Here is a 19,129-nt window from a genome sequence, read left to right on the forward strand (position 1 = left end):
GAAGTCTCAAGTCGCCAGCGCCAGAGAAGACGACGGAGACTTCACAACCGCGAAACCCTTGAAATATTCAATAAAGTTCTCACTCACTCACTCACTCACTCACTCACTCACTCACTCACTCACTCACTCACTCACTCACTCACTCACTCACTCACTCACTCACTCACTCACTCACTCACTCACTCACTCACTCACTCACTCACTCACTCACTCACTCACTCACTCACTCACTAGCAAACTTGATGCGTCCCAGTGCGCGTTCCGTAGAACGCGCTTTTTGCGAGACTCCGCGTCTCCGGCCCGTCGCCTCTCGTGCCCGCATCTCGGCATTTTCGTGCCGCCTTCGTCTCCGCCTTCTCTTGGCCGACCCCGTCACCGAGGAGCAGACGATACACCATCCGCACTCGGAGAAGACGACGACGAGTCATACGAACATCCTTGTACACGGCACTGGTAGACGGCGGGCTATCCATGGCGCATGTAGTTCAAGAAACGCGTCTGCTCAAAGTGCATTTAGAGAACACCGAACAATGTATACCTCGTTGCACGCCATCGGTTGCGGCAGCGCAGTATACGATCACGGGGTAGTACGTACGATCGCGGATTTCCTGCAGGCGCTGCATGCTGGCGCTGAAGCTGCATGCAAGAAAAGCGTAAAATTAACCGAAATGTACATTGTTATTCGCCTAATTATTAGTTCTCTAATAGTTCATTTTTAATCACAAAGATATTCGTTAGCATACAGTCGTACGGCGAAGCATATAGACTTACCTTTTCTCAAAAATAGCAACATTATTCTGTGGTGTATTTGTTCTTTATTACCGGAATACTACTGACTCTCCGCAGCATATAGAAAAGCAGAATGGCTGTACAGCATGGTGACGTCGATGCACGTTCAGCGAGACAGCTCTTTAGAGAGAGCATACGGGCATATGTGGACGAACAGAAAGCTTTAAAACTAGAGCCAGAATTGTTAGTTAGTTTTGAAGGGTTGTCACATATGAGGGATTTTTAATTCGACAACTTCAGCTAAGGAAGGCTGAAGCTTTAAGTCAATGCTTGATCTTTTATTTTGTCATGTTATTGATGTCACATGTGTATTTTTTCTGTACGTCCTCGGTCAGGAAATAAAGAAAAAAAATGTTATGCGGTGTATTGGTTGCATGCTCGTCTCGTAAATTGGAGGGCCGACGTTCGATTCCCCGTACGTTCGGAACAATTTTTAAGTTTTGCTTGCCTTAACGCTATCACGTTAATGTAAAACTTACCCAAATGGAGTGGGGGGAAGTCCCACATATCTCTGAGCAGTGGAAGCTGCTCATCAGGCCCCAGGAGGCAGCCCAAACCATTGGGATCCTAAACCACTCAACCATTTCCGTGAACCATTTCCTTGTTATTTTAAGCGGTTGCAATTCTTTCTTTCCTGCTGTATTAAAATTCTCTCATTGTAGGTGATTTGAAGTCTCCATTCTTGAAAGCCTTGAAATATTCAGCAGCTGGCCGACAGCCTTTTTGGGCACGTGCCGCAGAAACAAGGCAAGAAGAAGCAGAAGAAACGAACCCAATCCCAGGCCATTCAGGGCGTTTTTCCTACGTTCGTCGACAAAAACCGCAGGTTGGATTCTTTTATCACACATGCCAACGATTTCAGTGGCTTGCCTTCATCCTGATCTCCTTTTCTCGTCCAATTCCTTTCCCCCTTTCCAGTGAGATGCGCACCGGCCTGACCACTTTGCTTCTTTACCTTTCCTCGGTGAGTATCGGGGGTAGCAACAGTGCTTGAACAAATGGCCAAACTGCAGAACCCTCATATGCCCGCAAGCATATATATGGCCACCTTTCAACGTTCATTTATGCGTGGTGCACCACTCAGTACTTGTTTCCTCAGATGAGAGAAGTGGAAATCATCTTTAAGCCATTTTTCCGCGCGGTCGCCTGTTGGGAAATGCTAGAAATTGCTCAAGAGCGCAAAATGTCCGCATACACGAGGAGTGTCCACTCTGACTATCACGGTGCTGGTAGGGCATCATTATTGTTAATTTTATTTAGGCCCTTTCCGACGTATTCATACCACCCTCTATCTCTTCCAGTTACCAGGACCGGGGACTTCGTCCAACCTTTTCGAAGTCCACGAATTCCTGTTCATGAATAAGTCGATCTTGTACCTCTGGAAGCGGCGCAGTAACCCGAGGGCCGACAGATTCTGCCTCTGCTACGGCCCGTCTGCCACGATGAGTCGTCACTTCGGCGCCTTCAACTGCAGCGCCGGACGCCGGGGTGCTCTGTGCCAAGTGCGAGACTCGTTCGCCGGGTGCTTCAGCAATGGCCGTCTGGCTCAGGCAAGGTTCACCAATAGAAACTTTCTAGATCGGTGATAGGGGTGGTCTCGATGACACCCATAATGCTTCTCTTGCAACAGCTGCTGTTGTCTATACACCGAAACGGTGAATCGAACGAAGGAGTCACGCATTTCTCCTCTGGGACACTATATAGGCATCATTAGTGAACCTCTGTGTGGTTCCACCGTCTAGCCTTTTTAGTATTAAGACTGTTCCGCGACAATTCTTCGTACAGCGCTTTCGTGACTGTCATACCATTTCGCTTACAATTAGGCATGCTTATACCATTCAAGTAAAAATCAGTTTGGCGATAGGAAATTTAAATAGACGACATACACGTATCTCCTAATGTTTGCCTTCCACCGGTGTTTCGGTTGTAAAGCCGAGAATTACCGTTTTTTTCTTTTGTGAACGTGTTTCGGAAAGCGGCATATAACACATATTATCTGTGTGAAAACAGAGTTGAAAAAAAACCTGAGATTTCACACACATTTCTTGCAGTGTACTGTCGCCCCCGCCAATTCAGGGGATGAGAGGCACGTCGGAGCACAATTGCCTATTACTGTAATTGATTGCTTATTATAGTGCGCATAATCGTAATTGGGCTAGGTGCCCTGCCTTTGCAGTGCCGCAAACACTTCCTGAGACGAAGTATAGTTAGCATCATTCACCTCTTTTGTGATGTACGACAACACTGGTGCTATAGTGCCGCAGGAACCGCTTGCACCTTCAAATATTAAAACGCATATGTTTAAAACTGAGTCAGTTGCGCGCTTCTCTGAAACATTTGGTATAGGCGAATTGATGTGATGCCAGTCAGGTATATCGTTGGCACCTGTTCGCTTCGGCGATGTGCGAAAAGCCGGGACTGAATTATTGCCGACTTCACCGCACATGACGCAGGACCTCCCGCACGAGCGCGGTCCTTTCGTGATACCAGCGCGGCTTCCGAAGAGGCTGGTACCAGGCTCGCCTGCCACGACCTCCACTATTCTATGCCGGTTGATGGACAACACGACGGCGGACGTGCTGGGCGACTTTCCGGGCAACACGAACCTGACCTTCTGTGGTGTGGACGTATGCCGCCGCTGCGTCGGTGGTTTCAGCAACAAGAGCTTCTGCACGTCACTCTGGACCAGAGACCCTCGTGAGCGCGCGAATAGGCTCGCTATTTAGCTCAAAATCAAAATTTGTTCCTTATTCCATCCATAAAAACTACATTGATCATCACTTAGAGTAGTCTGGGAATTTAGCGGTAACAATGTCACGTTACTTGGGTATACCATTTTTATTTGCAATTAAGGCCGCTGTGGAATATGAGATGCAATTATGACCGCATGACATGAAGTGTTCCAACTTTTAGATGCAAAAAAAAAAAAAATATTGTTTCAAGAGTTTTGTCCTTCATTCGAACCGAGGAAAAGAACAACAACAACTAAGGTGTTGCTGTGACAATAAATAGATTTTGTTTTTTAGCTGGCCCAAAAGCAGCTTGCTTCAGACATCATTTTAACCCGAGAGCTGTATAGGAATATACAAGCGAGCACCACGTTAGAGGCAGAATTTTTAAATTTGCTCACTAATTAACCAAAATAATTGACTCTTCTCCTTGTTATGAGGCTTTTTTTTTTTTTCACATTTTAATATCGTCCTCCAGGCATAACAGAAAAAATATAAAAAAATTCTAATGTGCCTTACGAGGCTCGAAAATTCTACCCTGATAAGCGGCATCCTAGTGTAACACAGTGGCAGCGAGCGCGTCTGATATAGAAGGTAAGACGGGCTCACACAGCCGTATTTGTGAACAGCGCGCTATATCTTACACGGGCCTTTTTTTCGTGGCCCGCATTGCCTAAATAATAAAATATGCTCGCGGTGTAATCAATGACCTCCTTTTATTTTTAGGAGATCTCGATAGACAAATTTAATTCATGGTCTTTCTAAGCGCCTTTCTATAAATACGAAAATAAAGCAGTTATTTATTGCTTGTTGTGCACCATGCGATAAATAACTGTTCTGTTGGTGAAGTCGCACAAAGCCCGTCCTGGAATTGACGCCTATTCATTGAGGGATGAAAGTTCTAATGCCCAGTTGCGAGCGGTAACATAAAACAGAGCAGAAGAAGGGCGCCTTTTGCAGATACATCGGCATGTGCTCGCTGATTGCTCAAATAATCAAAGCAGGCGGTGGTCCGTACCCTACAATCTATTGCACTATAGTGCAAATGTCAGGCATTAAAAGGCCCCACTAAGAATGCCGCAACGTTATAACTATAGTTCGATTTCAGAGAGAGAGTATACTACTCGAAGTACCACTTCCAATGCCAATCTCGACGCGCGTCTGACCTTCAGCCGGCAGAGCCCAATTTCGAAAGTGCGTCTACTCCGTTGCGGAGAGGCAGTTGCAATGGCGCTCGCTCGATTCTCGCTGCTATGCACCACGTAACTCAGCGAACGTAGCGAGGGTTTACAGCCGCTTCATCGGTGCGTGGATAGTGCCGTAGTCTCGCTATATATGAAGCACACGCCGGTCCGAGAACGTCATCTCTTCGCCGTAGGCGCCATGCTGAGTCTGAGCACCCTACCGATATAATTCGCCAGGAAGAAGCACTGGAGCAGATTCGTGCTAAATTAGTATCAGGGACGAGTGAAGAGCGAGAAGCTTGACTGGAGAAGAAACGCAAATGTGACCAAGTCAGGAAGGCCAGAAAGTTGGCAGCAGCAGCAGCAGCAGCAGCAGCAGCAGCAGCAGCAGCAGCAGCAGCAGCAGCAGCAGCAGCAGCAGCAGCAGCAGCAGCAGCAGCAGCAGCAGCAGCAGCAGCAGCAGCAGCAGCAGCAGCAGCAGCAGCAGCAGCAGCAGCAGCAGCAGCAGCAGCAGCAGCAGCAGCAGCAGCAGCAGCAGCAGCAGCAGCAGCAGCAGCAGCAGCAGCAGCAGCAGCAGCAGCAGCAGCAGCAGCAGCAGCAGCAGCAGCAGCAGCAGCAGCAGCAGCAGCAGCAGCAGCAGCAGCAGCAGCAGCAGCAGCAGCAGCAGCAGCAGCAGCAGCAGCAGCAGCAGCAGCAGCAGCAGCAGCAGCAGCAGCAGCAGCAGCAGCAGCAGCAGCAGCAGCAGCAGCAGCAGCAGCAGCAGCAGCAGCAGCAGCAGCAGCAGCAGCAGCAGCAGCAGCAGCAGCAGCAGCAGCAGCAGCAGCAGCAGCAGCAGCAGCAGCAGCAGCAGCAGCAGCAGCAGCAGCAGCAGCAGCAGCAGCAGCAGCAGCAGCAGCAGCAGCAGCAGCAGCAGCAGCAGCAGCAGCAGCAGCAGCAGCAGCAGCAGCAGCAGCAGCAGCAGCAGCAGCAGCAGCAGCAGCAGCAGCAGCAGCAGCAGCAGCAGCAGCAGCAGCAGCAGCAGCAGCAGCAGCAGCAGCAGCAGCAGCAGCAGCAGCAGCAGCAGCAGCAGCAGCAGCAGCAGCAGCAGCAGCAGCAGCAGCAGCAGCAGCAGCAGCAGCAGCAGCAGCAGCAGCAGCAGCAGCAGCAGCAGCAGCAGCAGCAGCAGCAGCAGCAGCAGCAGCAGCAGCAGCAGCAGCAGCAGCAGCAGCAGCAGCAGCAGCAGCAGCAGCAGCAGCAGCAGCAGCAGCAGCAGCAGCAGCAGCAGCAGCAGCAGCAGCAGCAGCAGCAGCAGCAGCAGCAGCAGCAGCAGCAGCAGCAGCAGCAGCAGCAGCAGCAGCAGCAGCAGCAGCAGCAGCAGCAGCAGCAGCAGCAGCAGCAGCAGCAGCAGCAGCAGCAGCAGCAGCAGCAGCAGCAGCAGCAGCAGCAGCAGCAGCAGCAGCAGCAGCAGCAGCAGCAGCAGCAGCAGCAGCAGCAGCAGCAGCAGCAGCAGCAGCAGCAGCAGCAGCAGCAGCAGCAGCAGCAGCAGCAGCAGCAGCAGCAGCAGCAGCAGCAGCAGCAGCAGCAGCAGCAGCAGCAGCAGCAGCAGCAGCAGCAGCAGCAGCAGCAGCAGCAGCAGCAGCAGCAGCAGCAGCAGCAGCAGCAGCAGCAGCAGCAGCAGCAGCAGCAGCAGCAGCAGCAGCAGCAGCAGCAGCAGCAGCAGCAGCAGCAGCAGCAGCAGCAGCAGCAGCAGCAGCAGCAGCAGCAGCAGCAGCAGCAGCAGCAGCAGCAGCAGCAGCAGCAGCAGCAGCAGCAGCAGCAGCAGCAGCAGCAGCAGCAGCAGCAGCAGCAGCAGCAGCAGCAGCAGCAGCAGCAGCAGCAGCAGCAGCAGCAGCAGCAGCAGCAGCAGCAGCAGCAGCAGCAGCAGCAGCAGCAGCAGCAGCAGCAGCAGCAGCAGCAGCAGCAGCAGCAGCAGCAGCAGCAGCAGCAGCAGCAGCAGCAGCAGCAGCAGCAGCAGCAGCAGCAGCAGCAGCAGCAGCAGCAGCAGCAGCAGCAGCAGCAGCAGCAGCAGCAGCAGCAGCAGCAGCAGCAGCAGCAGCAGCAGCAGCAGCAGCAGCAGCAGCAGCAGCAGCAGCAGCAGCAGCAGCAGCAGCAGCAGCAGCAGCAGCAGCAGCAGCAGCAGCAGCAGCAGCAGCAGCAGCAGCAGCAGCAGCAGCAGCAGCAGCAGCAGCAGCAGCAGCAGCAGCAGCAGCAGCAGCAGCAGCAGCAGCAGCAGCAGCAGCAGCAGCAGCAGCAGCAGCAGCAGCAGCAGCAGCAGCAGCAGCAGCAGCAGCAGCAGCAGCAGCAGCAGCAGCAGCAGCAGCAGCAGCAGCAGCAGCAGCAGCAGCAGCAGCAGCAGCAGCAGCAGCAGCAGCAGCAGCAGCAGCAGCAGCAGCAGCAGCAGCAGCAGCAGCAGCAGCAGCAGCAGCAGCAGCAGCAGCAGCAGCAGCAGCAGCAGCTGCTGTTAACGCGCTTAACATACTTTTCGCTCGTATAACTGTAGGTTCAAACCACATTGAACCCCTGTCACTTTTTTCGGTTTAGAGCCTACAAGAGCGAGCTTTCACCCCTGTTCTTCAATCACTGAAAATTTCGCTACTTCACGCTACCATTCTATCATTATACATTCAACGCAGCCACGCGTGTGGGTACGACGTTTCTTGAACACTGTGCTGACATTGCACTCGATTCAACTCTGTCCACAGATCAGGTAGTTAGTCTTGCTCTCGTTCTGCGTCAACGAAGAACTCGCTGGGAAGATTTGAGCTCCGGGAATTTGCGTGATATTCCGGGAAGCAGGCAAAGACAAATATTTTTTGTAGTTTTACTGGCCTGATACACAAAAGCATACGTGATGTCTTTCTCAGCCCACGTCGTGGCCCTGTTTAAACTGTGACGCTACTTGAACGCCTCGAGTCATCATCCAACGTTGAATCAAACACCGGGCACAGGCTGTTAATGTATGGGTCCGAGCCTGGCCCGATCTCGCAACTTCGAGCCCGGGTCCTACGCAGGCGACGAAACAGCCCATCTTCCGACCTGGTTCGGGCTTTCTTACCGGCTTGGTGGTTCTGCCCAGTCGTCCATATGACCCTTTCTTTTTAGCCATATGAAACGATGAACGCGCGTATCAGGCGCATGGCATTGTTCTTTTGAGGCTTCGATTTCTGTTAGATACCCTTCGAATCATACTGAGTATCTCGGTTGTAGTCTTGATCTTTATGACGGCGGCGTGTGCCTTCCCGTCGCTCTGAAGTAGTAGGCCGAGGATCCTAATCTGCTGTGTTGGCTTGATGGCAGTTCCGTCAATGGTGACGATCATGTTCGGCGGCAGCTCTTTCTTGGATTTTCCAGGTAGGATCAAAAGTAGCTCTGATTTCTAGGGAGTGCAGCTCAGTCTGCACGACTTTGCGTACTCGTGCACGGTCGTTGCCACCCTCAGCAAGGCTTCTTCCATCCAGGCATCGAACTCGGCTCGAGCCGTCCACACCGTAATATCGTCGGCGTAGAACGCATGATCCACGCCTTCGATTTGCTTGAGTAGATCGGGCAAGGGCAGGATCAAGGGCCAGATTGAGGAGCAGGGGCGACAAGACCGATCCCTGTGGGGTGCCCCTGTCAGCGAGCTCGACAGGGTCCGACTTCTCCTCCCCTATCCTGATGGTCGCTGTTCGGTTTGGCAGAAAATCTTTGATGTTGCCGAATGTCTTTCGACCACACCTGGTCATATTCAGATTCTGCAACGCGCTCGCGTGGGACATGTCATCAAATGCTCCCTTCAGGTCGAGGGCGAGTATCCCGCGCGGAGCGTGCCTCGTTGCCGACTTGAAGACCAGTTCGATAAGTCGGATCATCACGTCTTGGGTGCTGAGATGTTGCCTGAAGCCGTACATCATCTCCGGCATCTGATCCGTTTCTTCGAGGTTCTTCTGCAGCCGGCGAAGAACAATGCGCTCCATCACCTTCCCCACGCAGGACGTGAAGGAGATGGGCCGCATGTTGTCTGTCGTGAGGGCCTTGCCGGGCTTTGGAATGAAGCAGACCTCGGCGTCTTTCCATTCCTTCGGCAATCGCGAGCTCTCCCAGGCCTTGTTGATGTACCCTAGGAGGCCGCGGGCCGCTTTACCGCTCATCTTACCGAGTAGTTTGCATGTTATGACATCCCTGCCGGGTGCACTTCTCTTGTTACTTTTATCTATCGCTGTCCACAGTTCTGTCATGGAAAGCGGCCTGCTCGACTTGTCGGGTCCTTCGTACCTATCGCGCACCGGGTACTGCCCCTTCTCTGTCTTAGGTACTTCGCCTTTAGGTCTTCCAGCAGCCTACTGCCGTCTTCCTTGTACACGTTCAATACTTTGGTAAGGTTACGATTGGTCGCAGTTTTGCTACTCAGCGGGTCGATCAGATGCCTCAAGAGACACCACGTCTTCCACGTCGAGAGTTTGCCCTGCAAGCTGTCGAAGGTATTTAGCCAATTCTCCCTGCATAGTTTGGCCGCGTGCTCGGCGATCTATTTGTTCAAGGCTGCTATGCACTTGGCCAGCTTTCTGTTGTGCCTCTGACGTTTCCATCGCCGTGTTAACGAGTGCCGGGGCATCCACATGTGGGTCAGTCTGGCATCCACGTATTGTGTCTGCGATGTCGTTGCGATTTCTTGGGTAATTTTTTTTTGAGGGCCTTCTTCTGGTCCCTCGAATCAGTGGAGTTTCAAATTGGTTCACAGGAATGAAAAGGCGCAATATCTATCACAATTATCCGCGGACACCTGAACCGCGCCTTAAGAAAAGCGAGGAAGGTGGGAGGGAAAAAGGAAAAAAAGTGTCGCAGTAGAGGGCCTCATCGCGCCGTGCACAGGATGGGGGACGTTGTTGTTGTGTTGTTCTGGCTGTAGGAAGAAACAAAAGAAAATGCACGGGCCTGCTACTGGCTCAGTAGCTAAGCCACCTCCGCTGCCTCGTGCGGACAGATGAGGAAATAGAGAAGAAAGAAAAAGAAGAGGGAGAGAAAGACGCGCGCCGCAACAACAGCCGTCGTCCACCACCGAAGCAGTGGCGGGTGCAATGAAGGCCTTACAACAGATAACATTCAGTGGATGGCTAGCCCTCGCCGCAAGCGCCGTTGACTTACCGTCCCAGCCCCGTAGGGCAGGAACTACCACCCTTCACCACCTCCAGTCAGTGAGGAGGGACGCGTCCGGGGTTGGTGGCTGCTCTTGGCCCTGTGGGGCTGGAAATGGTATCCTGCCGTTTGCGGCGGGGGCTCGCCTGCCACTGGCGGTTGTACATGTTGTAGGCCGTCATTGCACCCGCCACCGCTCCGGTGGCGGACGACGGCAGTTGTGACGCGCGTCTTTCTTTCTTCCTCTCTTTTTTCTTGCTTTCTTCTCTGTTTTCTCTTCTGTCCGCACCAGACAGCGCAGGTGGCTCAGCTACAGAGCCATTAGCAGGCCCGTGTATTTTATTTTCCTTCTTCCTGCAGTCGCAAAAACACCAACACCATGCACAACCGACGCTACTCGTTCAGTGAGCATCCCTTCTTGCAGTATGCGTTGTTTTAAGGACATTTTAGCATTACAGCAGCGTCGAAGTCCCCTCCGGTCACGCTTGATGTCACATTTGTTGGGATAATATTTCTGCACAGCGAGAAAGCGCACTTATATGACACAACGATCGTAGTGTTGTCTCTCGCGCTGCAACTACTGCCTTTCACGTTGCCCAAAGAAAAGCAATACGAACAAGCAGCGCAGACAAACAGCTCTCATTGAGGTCCTATGTACTACCCAGCATTTCTTTTCTATGATTTTCTTTTCTGTTTTCTTTTGTATCGCAGTGCTTAAGTTCGAGCCGCTTGCACAATCCGACTTTGCGGTGGGCGTGCGGTGGAGGGCGGATCGGGCCGCCGGCCTCACGTTCACGGCGAAAGTGTGCGCCTCGGAAGGGAATTGCTACATGGAGTGCTTCGAGGAGCACGTGAGCGGCGACAACGGCCAGTTTCTGGTGCCCACCGACCTGTGGCGCTTCCGTGTCGCCATCTACGTCCGCCGCCAAGACGGCACCACGTTGTACCAGAAGAACTTCCGGAGCAAGAGACTCGGTGCGTTATGTGAAAAATCCGGCTGAACCGAAACACCTTTGTCCGAGAAAAGATTACGATTCAGGTATGGCTTTTGACCAGGTTGTGCTGGCGGTAATAAGTTCTAGGAGAGGAGTTCAGACTTACCGATTGTCCTGAAAATTTGTGAGCATATGCAATTTGTCACAGCCACGTCGGTCACGCCATGTACTCTTTTTTGATGCTACGCCCCCGAGGCTCCATAAAAGGTGCACGAATGTGGGCATAACGTTTGTATATAGTAGTCTGTGCATTTTATCCTAACATGTTTTGGACCCTTCTGACGGTCTTAAAGGGTCTCCGTAAATGGGTTCAAAAAGTACATGTAAAATACTAGAGCAAATACTAGAGCTATACAGGACTCCAGAATTGAGCGGATAATGATTTGCAAACATTTTCTCAACTCCCCATTCCTGTACCCCGCGGTGACCACGAGCGCCGGCTCTTCGTGTGGGGTTCTGCGTCAGCATCATCAGGCCTACGTAACGTCGCCACCAATGGGATGCCATTGACGTGCCGAAAACTGTAGCGAAGAATGCAGGCTGCACATAGCGCAGGAGACCTTGGCATGTCCAGCTTCCTTTCCCTTCACTCCTACAGGCATTCGTCGATGTATGTCGATGTTGTAGCATCTAGCAAGCTGCTGCCAGATCGTGTCGTGTATGCTTGAGATGCTGGTGTTGCTCTTAAAGGCCCACTGTCCACCCTCCGGTCGAAAATATTTTATTCCCCGGTGACTGTGAGACTTCGCCCCTAGAACGCAAGGCCGCAAAATGTTTTTGAAAAGAGCAACTAATAACGCAGTTACAGCCACCGCAATCACCCGATTCTGTCATGCTTCTCTCCTTCCGTTCCCTCGCAAAGGTTTTTCACTCTCCTGCCCGAGGTCGTCTAGCCTCCGCAAGACAAATTCCCCTTCCTCCTCCGCGTTGGGCGGGAGGTGGGGCGTGGCACTCCGCGAGCGCGAAAAAAAAAAAAAAAAAAACGGCCGAGGGAGCGCGCGCCGCTGGATTCAGTCTGGCCGTGGCGAGGGAAAAGCGCGCAGTGAACGGTAGACGCCCATCCTTCTCCCGTCAGTCAGCGAGACGGACCAATGGACGTCGTTCGCGGTACGTACGTCATTATTGTGGCCCGTCGGGCCAGCGCGGGAAACGGGGAAGCTGGCTTCCCAAAGGAGAGCATGAGAGAGCTTTGAATTGTATTTTCGATGCTTTGCGGCGCGCGTGTCACTGTAGCATTTTGCACAGACTATCTCCGGTACCTGATTGAAACACTGGGCTCCTTTGCTCAAAAGGGCCTTCCCTGGACAGTGGCCCTTTAAGGCGAATCAACGCCGTCAACTCCTCTTGACAAGCGGAAGCGAGCTGAATCTGAGTGGCCTGACGTAATTTTGTTTGCGAAGGAAGCTTGCGTCCGCTCACCTCTGTTGTCATTGCGTTACACGGACTAGGGGATTTCTTCCTGGAGGCTCGCAAGAGCTCTAGTCTCCTCCAAGGAAGCGTCAGTACACTTGCGCTTGCGACATCTCGATGGAGTTGGTCAGTCAGCACATATATGTCGTCCATGGCGTCCGCCATGACCACAGCAAAGCCACAAGCGTTGCCGAAAGGTGGTTACGCCTAGCGGGGCAGCGCCCAGCGTTCCGGAAATAAACGTTCATTTTGGCTAGCCTTGACAAATTAACTCAAAACACCAAGGAGGTACAGCAACGTATCCGGACTAGCCCCACCGCGGTGGAGCAGAGGCTGGGGAGCTCGACGTGCCCAAGGATGTAGGATCGAATCCCGGCCGCGACAGCCGCTTTTAGATGGAGGCCAAAAGCAAGGCTCCCGTGTGTTGTGCGATGTCGTCGTCATCATCAGCAGCAGCCGGTCTGTACCCACTGCAGGGCGAACGCATATTCCTCCAATTAGCCCGGTCCTGAGCTAGCTGCATCCACTTGACCCTTGCGAACTTCTTACATCATCCATCTCTGCCGTCCTCTGATACGCTTTGCTTCTCTTGGTATCCAATTTGTTAGCCTTTTTGACCATCAATTATCCGCTCTTCGCCCTACATGCCCTGCATATGTACATTTCTTCTTGATTTCCATTAGAATGTCATTAACACGAGTTATTACTTTGACCCACTCTGCACGCTTCCTATTGTGTTCCTCTGCGTTGTCCTCAATTGACATAATAAGAACCCTCGTTATCCTCCACCTTTCAGCCCTATAGACGAGTACAGGTAATATGATGCGCATGTTATATACTTTCCTCTTGAGCGATACTGGCAGTCTGGTAGTCATAATCTGCGAGTAATACCCAAACTTCTCCATCAACCCTTATCCATAACTACTCCAATTTCAAGTCTCTGAATACTGCCTCAAAGCAAGATGTGAATAGTACTGGGAATATCGTGTCTTCTTGAGTATAACACCTTTCTTAACTGGAATTTTATTACTTTCTTTATGTAGAACCATGGTTACTGTGCAGCCACTACAGATATCTTCCAGTTCTCTCTCATACGGCTCATCCACACCCTGATTTCGCAATGTCTGCGTGACTGCATGCCGAGGTTTCTACTGAGTCAAATGCTTTTCCGTAATCAATGAATGCATTGTATAAGGGCTGGTTATATTCCGAGCATTTTTCTATCACTGGTTCATAATATGGATATGATTGACAGTAGAGTACTTTTTCCGAAAACCTGCTTGATCCTTTGGTTGACTGAAGTCTGAGGTTGCCCTAATTCTATTAACGATTACCTTTGTATGTATACTTGTGCGTAACGGGTAGTTAGCTGATCAGTCTGCAATTTTTCAACGTACCCTTTCTTATGAATTAAAATAATGTTAGCGTTCTTCCATGATTCCGGTACCATCGATATCACCGCATACAGGGTGGCCAGTTTATCATAGCACTATATCCTCACCGTTACCCCCTCCCCTCCATTCTTCAACAAATCTGTAATCAAATGAGCCCCACTGTTTTGCCCCTCACTGAACGTCCGACTGCTCTTAACTGCTATGCCATTGTTGTCCTGATACTTCGGCTGCTGATTAGGTCAGTATAGGCACCGTGCAGGAGTAACTCGTGGTGCGACGCGCGCGCCCCTCGCGGCGGGAAGAACAGTTTGGTAGGGAGACGTGCGCCCGGCCGTGCAGCAGAGACGCGGCGGATCTGCTGTGCGTGGGGCGCATTCGCCGTTCGTTCTTTCGATTCGCGGCATTCTATGGTCACAAATAAATTGCTATAGGTTGCAGTCCTTGAATTGCTGCTGTTGCGCACATTTTCACTGGCCTGATAAAATATTTTTCGCGTCCCCGAATAAGCTTTACGAAGCGAAGCGACACTAAGTGCGAATCGCTGCCTTCCAACGAGCAGTGAGCTGACAATCATGCCCGGGTATTGCCGCGTCCAGATTTACCGCAAAGCATTTTTCCCGAAAGAGGACACACTATACCTTCACCTGCATTAGCATCCTTTCTCAACCTGCAAAAAAAATATTTAAAGAAATTGGGCAACTCATAGGCATATCAGCGCTACTGTGACCGCCGTGCGCGCCCAGTGGGCCGCGCTAGTAAACAAAACAACTTGTTCTCCAGACACGAAGCACGCACATTCTTTCCTCTTCCCGCCAATTTCCGTCCCAGAGAACTATTCCTTCCCTCTTACCTACAGCACTTGACGTTGAAAAAATAAGACAACCGCAAAAAAGTAAAAACAACAAAAGCAGAAGCATGGTTGAACGGTCGTAAAATGAGCGGCGAACCCAGCGTCTTGCTGGCCCGGAGCTATCTCCGCCCTTAGAAGGTCCCGAAGAAGCTAGGCTATTTATTGCTTCAGTAGTCCCAAGAATCGTCCTCGGCACCTTGCGCTCAGTAATGCTCACGCCACGGCGGCTCACGGCATGGACACTTCTGCCTGTCTACCCCACCCAAACCCTCCCTCGCCCCGTGGTGACGAGTGTAACCAGGCACCACTGTGCCCTAGCCGACGCAACACGCCGCGGTTCCAACTAGTTTTCAACTCCGGCCTTCTTGCATCATCTGCCCCTTCGGTATTCCCTTGGCGCCTTGTTTCCTGCTGCTTGGAAAAAGGTTGCCATGGGATAACAGCACTGTGAACTGCTACACAGGAGGTCTCAGGCGCACTGTTTTCCTCAATTTTGTCTCGTTTCGCCGATCCGTTACGCTGGCTTCGGCTTGTGGCACGTCGTTCCTGCTTTCGCAGCACTCTACTTTGTTGTCTATAGAAGGAGTAGTGGTGCAATTAAGTAAAAGTAATTTCGAAAGGAATTAATTACTTTTGCTGCGGAATTACTGCCAAAAAGTAATTCATTACATTACTAAATTACCAAACCGAAAAAGTAATCCATTACATTATAAATTACTGGAAAAGGTAATTAAATTACAGTAATTTCATTACTGTAATTCAATTACTGCCATGTATGCCTTGTGGTTATGTGCGATAAGGGGCCTGCAATGAAGTTTGCTGTATCGATTGCCGCGCCGTAACACATAGCCTCGAAAAGAGCAAATACTTTATAGGCGCTCCCGTAGGGCGTTTTCACGCCACCTGCATGCACTTACAGGGATCATATTGCACGCACTGTCAAACCCCTATATGGCGTGCCTCAAATAACTGGGCTACGTCGAGATATCTGGACAAGGAAGTTATCTGCCACACGCGTATCTATAATGCTGCAGAATATGGTCGGTCGTTTATCGCGAACCAAGCGGCTAACAGCAGCAGTTTGTAGGCGCGCTGTGGTACAATTGCAGCGCCGCCTAGGCAGTGCAGGTTCCCTATAGTGCACGTTAAACAACCCCGGATGTTCTATATTTTCAGAGCCCTCCACTACGGCCTCTCGCATAATCTGAGTCGCTTTAGGATGTTAAGTACTACAACCCAAACCAGTATTCGAACTCACTGCACTAAAATTTGGTTTAGTGAGCTAAAAAACAACGCAGCTGCCGAGTTCGCAACAGAGCGAAGTTGCATCCGGCCGTGACACCAGTTAGCATCCTACCGACGGTCTAACCGACTGTAAGCTAGCCCGATGCATCGTGCGTACATGATGGAAGACCAGATGCCGTATGGGGTATGGGTTGCTAATGCAGCAGCGTTAGGCCGAATGGACACTATCATGCACAAAGGCGTGTCAAATACTGTGGCTCGCGAGCGTCTTTCGTATAAGATTGGACGTCCTGTAGAATGTTTGATTTGGATTATGTAGCATGTGGGATATCGTTGTGCATGGCAGCCCGTGCTGTCCCCTACAACAGACGCGAACTCTCGTCCGCTAAGTGAGGCGCGGCAAAGCTAAGGAAGTCTTGTTGAACCGAAACAGAAACTTCACATTCATAATTGATTATGGCTGTATGACCGCAGCGCCTGACCGGCCCTGCTTCTCGACTGGTGTTGTGAAGAGCTGGTCCGAGATCTGGCTCTACTGGTGGCCACAGGATGACACGAGTGACGGTTACGTGGTCAGCTGGTGCGATGGCGGCGGTGCCGAGGACGAGCCGCAACCGCCGCCCAACGAGAGCTGTTCGACGGACGTTAGTGGCTCGTCAGTGGCGCTGCGACATTTGCAGGCCTTCACTAAGTACGTGTTCAGCATGCGTGCTTACCGGTGGCTGGACGCTAACAAGACCGAGCGCCTCTTCAGCCGCCCGCTCCGCTCGCAGCCCATTGTGCTCATCAACCCCAGTAAGGAAGACGCTTGCCTGCGCACGTGACTGGCACGTGGATGAATATGTGCGCGGTCCCATAAATTGCTCTATTTTGAATACCACGCAATATTCGCGAGGTGTGTAAGGATGAGCCTAGCAACGGGATTGCATTAACTAATGAGCAGTGTATTAGGATGCGACTTTTACAGAAAAGGGAGTAAACTAGTCAATTGAATGATAATACGGGCACAGGTGTATCACTTTCTGGCACCTTACGTAAAGGCATAATTTGTGGAAGTATAATGTTTATCCTGCGTTGCGAGAAGTAAAGGAAACTTGTATAGTAAGGTGGGAAATATTAGAAGTAGTCGGAAAAGGACGCCAAGGACGCGTTGTGATGTCTACTGGTTTATTTTTACTCACGCGCTAACCAGTGCATCTGAGATTGATGAAGACGCGTAACAAAATAATTTTAAGTTGCGCCGATTTGAAACGGGCTCAAGAATCACTCTCTCAACCTTCTAGGCTTCATTCCTGTCTTCGTGTTCGTGGCGATACCGGCGGTGTCCGCGATCGTCTCCATCGTGCTCATCCTGGCGAACACGGTGCTACGCAGGGTGAGTACCGAGCGCGGTAGTGTATATTATACTATGGAGGCCTGCGCTATGTACGTTCGCTCGAGATGTCAGTTTTTTTTTTTCCGCTCGTCAACAAAATTGGCGATTGAATGCCGCTTTGAAAGTTAAAAAGATGCCGGCTTCGAAAAATCGCAGCTAGGGCGTTGCGCTGTATACAGGAGCGTAAAGACACACACACACACACGCACGCACGCACGCACGCACGCACGCACGCACGCACGCACGCACGCACGCACACACACACACACACACACACGCACGCACGCACGCACGCACGCACGCACGCACGCACGCACGCACGCACGCACGCACGCACACACACACACACACACACACACACACACACACACACACACACACACACACACACACACACACACACACACACACACACACACACACACACACACACACACACACACACACACACACACACACACACACACACACACACACACACACACACACACACACACACACACACACACACACACACACACACACACACACACACACACACACACACACACACACACACACACACACACACACACACACACACACACACACACACACACACACACACACACACACACACACACACACACACACACACACACACACACACACACACACACACACACACACACACACACACACACACACACACACACACACACACACACACACACACACACACACACACACACACACACACACACACACACACACACACACACACACACAGGGCCTGAGACACTGAGTAATGTGGAGCGTGGGCAAAGCACTACTTCACTAAACCAGACTAAACCGAGTAAAAAGATACCGCTGAAGATATCAGTAAAAAAAACGAACAATAGAAGTAAAATAAATGTAACTATAGAAAACGGCAGAAATACATGAATAAAGAAAAAGCAATTCCTATAGCCATTTGAAAGTGCACGAAAAACTGAGGCAGAAGATAAGGAGAACAGAAAGATGACGTGGAAGAGAAAAAAAAAAAAAAATGAAGCGCAGCGCGATGTCACTTTAGGTAATGGACTGCTTTAAGGTTGGATATGAATGCAATAGTTTGGGAAGGCCATTCCAAAGAAAGATGACGCGTGTAAGAGCAATTAAAGGATATGGTTATACCATGTATACGCGTCTTTATTCTCATTTTTTTTTTTTTTTTGCTTGCAGGAACTGCCATCACCCAACCTGAACAGACAGGGCGCGCTGCCACAGCAGCCGCGAAGGAACCCAACGTACCACCGGCCGCCACAGTTGCCGCCTATCGTGCTGAGAAGGCATTCCCGTGGGGATTTCGAGTGACGATGGTTCGGCGACTATGTCCACCGGAGCCGCGCGGCTGTAATAAACGACTCTGCATCGTTACTGTCATCGCCAGAGCTAGCGTACTGCCGGAAGAGAACATAACTTCCCGCTTGCTCAGAATTGTCTGGCCTGCGATTATTTACACCACCTTCAAATCTTATGGCCATGCCATCTCTCGTAGGCGTAACCTAACTGTGTCTGAAAGGCGCTGTGTAGGACCGCATAAAAGCACAGCTGGCTCAGTTGTCTTGGCAGCACTGCATAATACGCGGCTTGTAGGTCTAGAAGAGCACTTTTATCTGAACGCATAGGCGTTCTACGTATACCCCATCCCAGTGTACGCGGAGGGTCGTCTTACCCATGTGACAACCAACTATATGCTGTGGCACGCCAAAGTGCGTATAGAGTTCGGGGCGAAATTATTTTGTTAAGAACTATAAATTGTTAGAGAATTTCTTCAGCTTCAAGAAGATATACCTTTGGCTATTGACAACTTTGAAAGTGTTCTTCTGCACCTTGTTGCGATGAAGCCGAGCGGAAAGGGGGTACTTTCGGAGACTTCATTTTCATTGTTTTTGGCAATCTGGTGACAGAGAATTTTTTATCTCTCAGAAAATATTACTCATGGACATTTGTGATTTCAAAAATAATTTTTCATCCTTTTTCCTGGCCACTTCGAGTGGAAAG

General features: G+C 51.1%; 1 protein-coding gene across 1 annotated transcript; it reads left to right on the forward strand.

Moving 5' to 3' along the window:
• Nucleotides 1-1,272: 1,272 nt before the first annotated feature.
• Nucleotides 1,273-18,848, forward strand: LOC146198287 (uncharacterized). The gene is made up of 9 exons (XM_084591878.1): nucleotides 1,273-1,377; nucleotides 1,497-1,615; nucleotides 1,708-1,753; nucleotides 2,091-2,339; nucleotides 3,243-3,486; nucleotides 10,547-10,810; nucleotides 16,204-16,524; nucleotides 17,013-17,104; nucleotides 18,308-18,848. Exons 1-9 carry the CDS (start codon nucleotides 1,273-1,275, stop codon nucleotides 18,437-18,439), a joined length of 1,572 nt encoding a protein of 523 aa, XP_084448004.1. The 3' UTR covers nucleotides 18,440-18,848.
• Nucleotides 18,849-19,129: the final 281 nt, after the last annotated feature.

This window comes from Amblyomma maculatum, chromosome 2 (genome assembly GCF_055883805.1).
Source record: "Amblyomma maculatum isolate TAMU_Amacu chromosome 2, ASM5588380v1, whole genome shotgun sequence".
Classification (NCBI taxonomy): domain Eukaryota; kingdom Metazoa; phylum Arthropoda; class Arachnida; order Ixodida; family Ixodidae; genus Amblyomma; species Amblyomma maculatum.

What these genes read in the sequence shown, in the direction of transcription:
- LOC146198287 (XM_084591878.1), top strand. Translation starts at nt 1,273, where the DNA reads ATGGAGTGGGGGGAAGTCCCACATATCTCTGAGCAGTGGAAGCTGCTC. An exon ending in TAAACCACTCAACCATTTCC is followed by an intron (nt 1,378 to 1,496) that starts GTGAACCATTTC and finishes AATATTCAGCAG; the next exon opens with CTGGCCGACAGCCTTTTTGG. An exon ending in CTTCCGGAGCAAGAGACTCG is followed by an intron (nt 10,811 to 16,203) that starts GTGCGTTATGTG and finishes GTATGACCGCAG; the next exon opens with CGCCTGACCGGCCCTGCTTC.